Consider the following 9,857-nt stretch of genomic DNA (forward strand, 5'->3'; position numbering starts at 1 on the left):
CCGGAATACGGAACATAAGGAACCGATGATAACTTCCGAACTGCAGCACAGTAGAAGTTTCAGCTACCACATCAGCCTGCTCGTGAGGTGATCTAGAACATTGCAGGTCAGTTCAGGTCCTACTTCAGCCGTCCTACTATTGTGCTGTATTAAGCGGGAAAAGTGCCGTAGCCTTGGCATGCTCTTCATCCTCGCTACGATACACGAGACAAATTACTGTTACTAGCTCGGCGTTCGGAACGAGCAAGGAACAGGCCGACATACGTCGAGTGGTAGCGATACCGAACTCTCGTCCTTTTCCCACGGCGCAGTGACGACGACACAACACCGATCGGAGTTCGTCACAGCAATCTACAAGCATATGGCCACTCTGACTTCGTATATTCGATTACAGAACTTCCATCCGAAGGTTTTGGCAACGACCGAAAACTCTCCATGCTGTAGCAGTCGTACGATGGGAAGTCAGGTGCGGTTGGCCCTGTTGAGAACGACAGTGCTTTGTTACTTTGTTTCGGCCGAGTGCAATGTGACAGAAGCACAGCCCTACGACCATACGACTGCCAATCTCATTCATGGTACGGAAGCGAAGCAAGCTAGAAGTGCGTAAGAAGCTTGGCTTTATGGGCGGTCAGGTAGTTGTCAGGAGATTTGCCATCTAAGGCTTAGGGCGTCGAAACGAAGTAGCCCAAAAGCCAGTCTAAGTGCTAGTCTAAGCTAGCATAAGGTAACCAAGTTATTTCGTCTATTATGGTCTCAGCGGCCAATTCTCCTGACACATTGACGGCAGTTTAGACATATCACAAGTACACAATATTATGACAAATATATATCCCAAGAAGCTTCCATTCACCTATCAATTGAGAATGTCTCGGTCTGTCGGCTTTCTGGTGAATACTTGGCACCTTTGCCATGTGGTCTCCCGGACAGGGGTAGAGGCTGCTGCGCCTTACCCCAACCTTGGAGAGGGAATCACCGAAGTCAGAACATGAGATTGGACCCTGAAATCACAATGAAGGCAGTGCATAGCTTTATTGTAAGTCTACACGCCAATCGCGGAAGCTCGTCCAATCTACGCCGAACCAAGACCAACAACAACGAATGTTCTTGGCGTGTCGTTGGACTACTATATAAACGACAAATGATCACTGCCAAACTGCTTAATCAAGACAGTCCATATTCGCATAAATAAACTCGAAAATCATCCAACATGCCTACTGCTACGGAGTTCTTTGGCCTGACCATTACCAATTTTGGTCCTCTCACTACAACTTATACTCCTCCACCCTCATGCACCGCAGGGACAACCGACCACTTGTTGTACGCTATCAGTAACGCGACGACTATTCTTCATGGCTCTCCAACGTGCGACCGTGATCCAATTGGAGATTGCATACCTGAGGGTTCCTCCTATGACGCCCTGACCTCCAAGATTTCCAATGCATGGGACCTGGGTTTCCTCAACTACCATTCGCCCGGTGTCCATTGTCCTAAAGGTTGGACGACAGCTGCTGTACTCGAAAATGGTGAAGGGGCGGCATCTGAAGTAAAAAGCGGTGTCTTCACCAACACCGATACACGATTCGAGACACCCAGCGATCCAGATGATCCATCAGTTCTTGGCCCGAATGAGATCTGGCCACGACTCCTGGAACCGTCCGAAACACTTGTTTATTGTTGCCCAAGGTAATATCCCATATATCCACCTACAATCGCTGTTTTATTGATGTCTGGTCTCCAGTGGATGGACCCCTAATGTCTGGGGAATTTGTATCACTTCCATCGAATCCCTCGATCCAGCCAAGTACACTGGTATTTGTGTCCGAGAATACGGTACTAACTTCCCCGATTGGAAGGTTGTCCACACAGCTGAAGGAGAGCCGGTGTCCAACACCGCTGGTGTCATTTCTGGCGTTCCTTTCACAGGTACATTCACCGAGAATCTGGAAAAGATCACGGATTTTCTTGAAGGAGATAGCTATACTTCTACGCTTGTTGTCGTCAAGACGCTGCCTGCTGTTGCGTTGGTACACCATCTTTCGGATCTCGAGGCCACTGCAATGAGTACTTCGGATGTGAAGGAGACTGAGACTGGTGGGAGCGATGGAGATGATCAGCCTGGGGAAGTCGGCGAGAATGGAAGCGCGGCGTCGAACTTATCAAAAACCGCAGGACTTGCACCTGTTGTTGCCGTTCTCGTTGGATTGTTTACTGGAATCGGACTTTTGGCACCGTGGTAAGCTTTCTCTCAGACGACGTCGTCGGTTGATCTTTTGCTCGGTGAGTTCTGTCGAGGCCTCGTAGTGGTCAGTGGTCTATCGGGGTTTTAAGGAAGCGCGGTTGTCGAGTCAGTACTGAGGTTGGTTGCTGCTTGGTCTTGCGCTACTCAACGATCGTGGACGGGGTGTCGAAGACTCAGACAGGAGTAGTAGATCGGGCTTCGGACCCAATAGCGGAAGTCGTCCATCGATAGAGATTTCTATGTTTCAGAGCTTCGGTACATAGGTAGGTAGGTAGGTAGGTAGTCTTGTTGGATGGTACAGGTAGTCGTGGAGTTGAGATTCTCAAATGTTATAACTGGCAGCGTTCTTTCTTTGCACAGATCCTTCCAACTGGAGTCGCGGGCGTGACTTGACCTCGAATCCCTCTGCTACATAGAATTGGTCGTTTCCCGATAAACTAGGTACGTGACTACTCTATACAAGACCCCGTTCAGGTTTTCAGTGCAAGTTTTGATAGCCGGCATCCTGTACATAGATCAGGCGTTCTATTAGATGGCAGTTACACGCGTACTTGAGGCTCTTCTGGTCGACTACACGTCTGGCTCCAGATACCACAGTGGTCAAAAAGGGGCAAGCAATGAACCCAATGGATCGCCCTCCTTATTAGACAACATTTCAAGACATGCACGAATTTTACATTGACGCTTCCCGGCCTTTTTTATACAACTGATAGCATCTATTTCCCATCTTCTTGCTCTGGAGTCTCTTTTCCGTGTATTCTCCGTCTAGCTAGTGCCTGCTCTGCTCCTTCCCCCTATGTCGGCCCAAATGACTTTTCGTCGCCCCAACATAAAGAGCCAACGCATTTTCTCTGTGCCTTCCCAGAAAGAACGGAAAGTCCATGTGAGGCTCTGGTCGGCCACCAGCGTCATCTATCTGCACGTTGGAGCGAGTGTTTCTCACCATCCTCGCATCCTACCTGTACAAAGACATTGGGAGAGATAGATCAAGATAGAGCTGTAGTAATATTATCATCACTTGCCGTAGAATCAACTCGCCTCAAGTGATCCCCTTCTATTTGGTGCTGTAGTCGTCGATGGTATTCCGTTGGGCGGGTCAGGCAGCCAATGCCCGTCTGCCTTAGGAGTCACGATGGGAAGGAGCCAGCTCCGTGCTTCGTCGACGACATGACGTGAGCCTCCCACCCGCGCACCTTCCCTCTCGATGTCCAACGACGAACCATAAAATCCTCTCCTCCCATCCATCCGTCCTCGTCTTCTTCTCTTCTTCATCATCCCATTCCATCCCAACATCCTCACCTCCTGTTCATCCCAATCTTGTCCCTCCTCTTCCCTGACCATCCTTTCATCCTTTCCAGAGTTCTCTTTTCTTCTTATTGCGCCATCGTTCTCCTGTTCGTCACATTCATGTATCTGTTTCCCGTCAGCGACTTCGTTCTTTGTTCTTCGTTTTTCCAGCGTCTTCCTGTTCAATCCTGTCAGCATCACTTCATGTTTCCTTTCTTCTGCCCCTTCAGCGTTCTCATGTATTTGCCCATCTTGTACCCCCCAGAGACTCAGATTTGTTGACCCTTTGGGTCGATGATCATCACCGTCTCGTGCCCTACTTGATACGAACAGCCCATTCAATGGCTACTTCGTTCCCAGCTAGGGCTAAATTAACTTCATGCTGTCCGGTGTTTCAGTCTCATCCAACGCATTCGGGGGCTGCAACCCATTCTGTGGTTGACGGGGTGCTGGGTGGGGAGCACCCCATAGGTATATGTCTTCCACATGTGACAACGCATGATACATTTTCCCCCAGTGATCCCTCTGTGAAATCCGCTCGATTATGTGAACTTCCAAATGTTTTGTGCCACTTCCAGACTCAGCCATTTCCATCGAAAGCCCAAATGTGTGTTGTGAAACAACTGTAGACTGTGCATCATTGTCTGCGTGACGTGCCACCTCGTCCCAACATGGAGTGGTCAGCTCCCGGCGACACCCCTCGTGAATCTGATGCGTGAAGTCTCGGTGAGTTTCTTGTCCTTATAATGGAAGAGGATCAGTATGACTTACCTTGCCCAATCTACCCAACTTGTCCCAGCTATGGTAGTTGACACAGGTAGGGTCTATATCCCAGCTGCCACAAGATTCTGTTGACTAACCAACAACAACTTTTTTTTGTCTCATGTTCCCTTTCTGTAGCTGCTTTTTTCAGGCAGCCACTAAGTATGAGGAGAGGGAAAAGAAAAAGTGTTGGGCAAAATAGAGGGAGAGTGATCTTTATACTTGCCGGCGAGTGGGTCAGCCTGAAAGCTTGAGGTGCACTGCACTGCACAACACTGGGCAATTTATAAAATTCAGTCTGCTAGAAAGCTTCATCTCTTCCAAAGTTTTCAGCTTGAACATGAGTCATTGCTGCCATCGAAGTCTCACGACATACTTTGCGTACCTATCTAACTATTGAGATTGTAGTCAAGGTAAGATGTCGCGTGGTTGTGTTCCGCACCTATTCCGCCCCCGCAGTCGCCCCTCCATCACTCATACGCAACTTGACTTTACACTCACACATTATCAACCTTACATACATACAGCCTCACAATGGGCACAATCTCTATAAGAAAGTTTATCCGCTGGCTTCCAGATGAGCCCTCTGAACTAACAACAACGTTTGTAATCACAAGCCCCCGACTAAAACGCTTCGTCGATCTACGCATCCTTCTACCAGAGGGTGATTCCAGCTGGACTGGCCAAGATGGTACTTACACAAAGATCGCTTCTCGTACCCAATCCCTATTTGAGCAGTAACTAACATACAACAGATCCTCTGCCATTGTCGCGTCTAGACTGGGCCATAGCCGGCACAACAGTCTCAACCCTCAAACCCGACCCCTCAGGCACTTTGACTTCTCACTCCACATTCCACCAATGGATATCCTCCCGTGCACTAGGCGACGACTCGGGTTTCATGTACCCTCAACCCAACGAGCTCACTCTCGAGAAAGGTAGTATGGTTAATCCCGACACGGGTATTGATACCGAGTACGAAGAGCTCTGGCATGATGCCACGCCGACCGCTGTGCCGGGTGAGGGAGCTGTTAGAGCGTTAGTTCTGCAAGTGGAGGATGAGGAGAAGGATGTGAGAGGCTGTGTTGTTAGGTTGGGACGGCATGCGCAGGGGTTGATTAGAGTCGGTGAGAACATTGCGCTGGAGAGATGGGAGTGGACGGAGGGTGGGTGGAAGAGGACTATCAGGATGGGCGATGAGGCGTTGCCCATTGAGAAGATCTTGGGTGAGGAGAATCTGAAGGAGGAGGATGGTGTTGATGTTGGTGGGAGGACGTGGAAGGTTATTGAAGCCAGCGAGAAGGATGCTTAGAATCAAGAATCACAGGCCGGATGGTGTAGCATTGAAATTACATAAGGGACGAATCTTGCTTGCAAACGAAAACTCTCGATCCTTTGGGACGAGAAGCAAATGTATTCTCTACACCATTCGTGCAGCAAGACCTAATAGCCAGAGACTCATCCATAACAGTGTACTCTAACACGTCTACCAATTCCATCCTCCTCATTCCTTTTGTCTTCCCTCTCCGCCATAGTCTTCGGTATTCTAAGAGATTTCCGCAACGTCTAGACGACACACTGCCAATCAACTCTCACAAAACGCGGCTTTAATATATATCAATCCTCCTCTAGGTTTTCTTGAACCTTCAAACCCCGCTCTAGGAACGTCCTCGTCCCGTCATGCTTCTTAGAATATTGAAAGGAAGCATACGTACAAACTCGTACGCTGCTCAAACATAACGCCCACTCATGGTTAAAACAGTAATAATCAATCGATCCGCTTCCTCAGTAAGTCGAGGTTTTGAACATAGCGCAAAACAAAGTCGAGTATCGGCTTAGACAGCCCAACTGCCTCTTCGCTCTCGAACACCCCATCCAACAGGATCCATGCTGTCGAGGTTGGGATGTTGTCTAGCCCACTCCTTGATATAAGATTGCAGAGCGTGCCATCGCGGACATCTCTGATCGCGAGGCTTATCGGCCTCAGACTCGACAAGATGACCCTGAGCAAGTTGCTTCTCATCATCCTTCTCGAGATCTTCAATAGTCATCGTGCTAATTCGCGAGAGCTCACCGTCGAAAGCGCGGGCCATAGCGGGGTAGCCTAGAGAAAGGTAATTGTACACTTGCGTGACGAATGTATCGTCAAACTCATGCTCAATCTTCTCTTCCAACTCGACATGTGCCTTTTCCTTCTGCAGGCGCTCATTGATGCCATGCAACATGTGGAGCCCCTTGGGAGGACCGGCCCGTGTCCGGTGCTCTGCGACACCATTTGCCTGGCCGTTGGTCGTGCCGTTGATGGAGACAGGCTCGTCTGTCAAAGGTGGGGAGCTGATATGTGAGGCATCACCGGGACTGGCCGCCGGTCTGGGCGTAGCCAACATTGGTGGGGCATGCAGGTCTGCTGGCACCAGATACGCATCGTTCGAGTCTGATCTAAAGCAGTAACCTCGCCAGAGACCATTCTGACCCGAGAGATCCCGGAACTTCTCCTCAGCATGTCGTTCTGCGAATGGATGATCGGGTTCGAGCTTCGTCTGCTTGGGAGAAGGACACTTTCGGAAAGTGAGGTCTTTGCCGAGCATTGGTGGAGTAACACCGAATCGCTTCTTCTGGGATAAGGGAGCAGGCGATGCACGTCCGTAGCCTCCGAATGGTCGTCCAAAGGGGCGGGCAGCGTTGCGCGACGCAAAACCGCCAGTGTCTGGGGGTATTTGAGAAGATTTAGCAAACGGGGTATCTGCAGATCCAGCGGCCGGCGCCGATGGGATGAAGGGCATCGTAGATTCACCAATATGCCGGGATGCTGCAGGTGCCGGCGATGCGGCCTTGTTGCGTTGCTCTGCGGTCAGGTACGACTCAGTGTCAAGCAGCGGCATATGCGTCTCCCCAATCGGGCCACTGACTCCAATCGATGAGCGCTTACTAGTACTATCACGAGGCGTATTGGAGGTGGTCCAGACCGGATCCGGGGGGAGTTCAAGGTCCATCTTGTCGAGTTCCGCCGTGTCGGTCGTATCGTTGCGCATCACAGTATCCTCGTCTTTCTTAAAACCTGGTGTTTCTGGCTCTTCGACCAGAGTGTCCATCTCGCCAGGTTTCTCATCAATAACCATAGCATCCTCATTTTGCTGCTCCTGCTTGGATTCTGCATGCTCTTGCATATGCTTATGCCACCAGTTAAGATTGCTGTCGGATGACTGCCGCCGCACATTATGATGATGGTGCTTGCCTGAGTGGTGCTCGTGCGTGGGAGAAGTGCTCTCGGGTGACTGATCGCTTCCTGAACTCTCGCGGAAGTAGAAATGGTCTACGTTTCCTTCGCGCACATGACTGTTGGGGAAAGCAGCCAGAGCAGCCTCCTGCATCTGGCGCTCTGCCTCCTTCGCAGCGATCTCGAGCAAGAACTGGACGACATTTTCGTCTTCGGACTCGCGACGTCTGGGGCCATTGGAGGGAGAATCGTGGGCATCGTCTCGTCTTTTTCCGCGGTGTTTTGTGGCGGTGTAAATGTTCTTTGTGTAGGGGGTGATATCGGTCTTGTCGGTAGGTTTGGTAGCAGGCCCTGCATCTCCCCCTCTGCGACTCCTACGAGAAGACTCAATCAACTGGGGAGCGAAGCGTCGCTTAGGTCGCAACTGCTTCTGTTGCAACTCGTGAAGGCCAGGAGATGGCGAGCGAGGAGAGGGCTCCGGGGTCGGTTCTGGGTTTGGTCGCATCGTGTTTTGGTCATCTGTCTTTTTGGTTGATCGACTTGTCGAAAATGTGGTCTCAATGGGCTCTGGAATAAACCGTCGCCGGGGCTTCTCTGGCGTGGCCATGATGAGAGAAGAAGAAACCAGGAAAAAGGTCAGGGATCAGATTGGGTGACTCGTGCGCTGGCCGGTGCTGGACTCGACTGGGTTGTACTTGGTTTCTGAGGTGCTATTACGTTGCGTTGCGCCTGGTTCCTGGCCTGTGATAGAGGGGCAGGGGCGGACAAAAACAAGTGAGCAGTCGGGTGCTTTATTTAGCCTTTTGGGTAGAGGGCTGTTGCTGTGGGAGCAATCGAACTCAACAGCAATAAAGTAAAAGAGGTGGAGGAATAAAAAAGGGTATTGCAATGTATGAGAAAGAGAAGAAAAGGTGACGATGAGAATTAAAAAATGTGAAGGAGGTTTGCTAAAGTAAGTTGGTTGGATTGGATTGGCCTGGTCTAGTCTCTAACGTAGTGACGACAAGACAAGCAATGCAAAGAAGCGGTAGGTTGGAATTAGAAAGGCATGGAGACAAGGAGAGACCGACAACGCGGGCAGCCTTGGTACATATTTTGGCTTTAAAGAGAAAGAGCCCAGCAGTAGCAGCAGCAGGCGGGGCGATGAGAGATGCGACTACAAATGCAAATGCCTGGTCCTGCAGTGGTCTGGTCTGGTCTAGTTTTGGTTTCGGTCTGGTTTCGGTAGTGGTACATGGGTTCATCCATTTCCTATTCATCTTTATTGTCTCTCCTTCATGGACATTGGCATAACATACTGTGCGTATGCGATGCGTAGGTAGGCGTATGAATCGGAAATGGCTGGCGTCCGACGCCGGCGGTCACAAGTTCACATTTCAGTCAAATCAACCATGTCAAGGTCCCAAACATCCATGTCATCCCAAGTTCACTTCGGTCAGTCTCACTCTGTTCCTGTTCTCTCAATGGATACCGCCACAAAACTATCGAATCGCCGACCGCAAGCCCCAAGCCATCTTGGTATATCTTTTCCAACTTCCTCAAATAGCCGTCAAGAATTGGGTGAACATGTCATGGGAGAAAGCGCCAAGTCAAAAAAGATCAAGCACATGCACACTCTAATCATTGTATGCTGACTATTTTTGACATCCCACCACATGCCACCTTGGAAATCTGACGACGTGGGCGGCCTTCAGTTCCCGAGGCAAAAAAGAAGACCCCTGGAACACAAAGAAGGGAAGGGTTTTGCACCAAACCAGAGGCCCTGGCCTGGCGCTGGGTCTGGGTCTGTCATACCCTGAAAAACGCTGATCTGAAGTGAAGGGACCTGGAGTGGGTGGCGATGATGATATTCATGGTCCCATTTTCAAGGCACATGCTGATCATCCGTATCTGAAAATACCAACATTCTGGTTTTTCTCGTCAATAAACCGGGCACGAGAATTATGCACTCTCTAAACAAAACATGAAGCTCACGATGGTGTTTCTGAGTTTTAGACTACCCCAGCCATTCAAGGCGGATTCCCCGTGGGAACCATGTCTCATTGTTTCTGTCACCAAAGCCCAGGCCAGTTCTTGGTGGGGGTGTCTTGGAGTCTTTGGTGGGGTTTTTAACATGGGGAGATGAGAAGAGTAGATATACAGTGCGTTTGAGATGAGAGTCAAGTAGATACTGTGCCGAGGTCATGGTTTGCTGTCAATTGTAGAGTATCGTTGGTCTGACTCAGAGAGTACAGTACTTTGCTCTTCAGCTCACACAGGCTGGTGACTTTTCCTCAAAAGCTCTTTGATTGAGCAATGGATTCAGATTAATTACAAGCGCAGCAGCCGAGAACGGCTCCCCACGTCCAACAA

At 50.0% G+C, this 9,857-nt stretch overlaps 3 protein-coding genes across 3 annotated transcripts; 2 read left to right on the top strand and 1 right to left on the bottom strand.

The window, feature by feature from the left end:
• Window positions 1-1,207: 1,207 nt before the first annotated feature.
• On the top strand, window positions 1,208-2,237 carry FIESC28_11239 (uncharacterized protein; the record flags this gene model as incomplete). Its single annotated transcript, XM_031165366.1, has 2 exons — window positions 1,208-1,683; window positions 1,739-2,237. 2 exons carry the CDS (start codon window positions 1,208-1,210, stop codon window positions 2,235-2,237), a joined length of 975 nt encoding a protein of 324 aa, XP_031010555.1.
• Window positions 2,238-4,822: 2,585 nt separating this feature from the next.
• Window positions 4,823-5,600, top strand: FIESC28_11240 (uncharacterized protein; the record flags this gene model as incomplete). The annotated part of the gene is made up of 2 exons (XM_031165367.1): window positions 4,823-4,979; window positions 5,044-5,600. The coding sequence occupies 2 exons, from the start codon at window positions 4,823-4,825 to the stop codon at window positions 5,598-5,600; spliced, it is 714 nt and encodes a 237-aa protein (XP_031010556.1).
• Window positions 5,601-6,123: 523 nt separating this feature from the next.
• On the bottom strand, window positions 6,124-8,112 carry FIESC28_11241 (uncharacterized protein; the record flags this gene model as incomplete). The annotated part of the gene is made up of 1 exon (XM_031165368.1): window positions 6,124-8,112. One exon carries the CDS (start codon window positions 8,110-8,112, stop codon window positions 6,124-6,126), a length of 1,989 nt encoding a protein of 662 aa, XP_031010557.1.
• Window positions 8,113-9,857: the final 1,745 nt, after the last annotated feature.

The sequence above is a fragment of the Fusarium coffeatum genome (assembly GCF_003316985.1).
Source record: "Fusarium coffeatum strain FIESC_28 chromosome Unknown BRIP53273_contig_377, whole genome shotgun sequence".
In the NCBI taxonomy this organism is placed as follows: domain Eukaryota; kingdom Fungi; phylum Ascomycota; class Sordariomycetes; order Hypocreales; family Nectriaceae; genus Fusarium; species Fusarium coffeatum.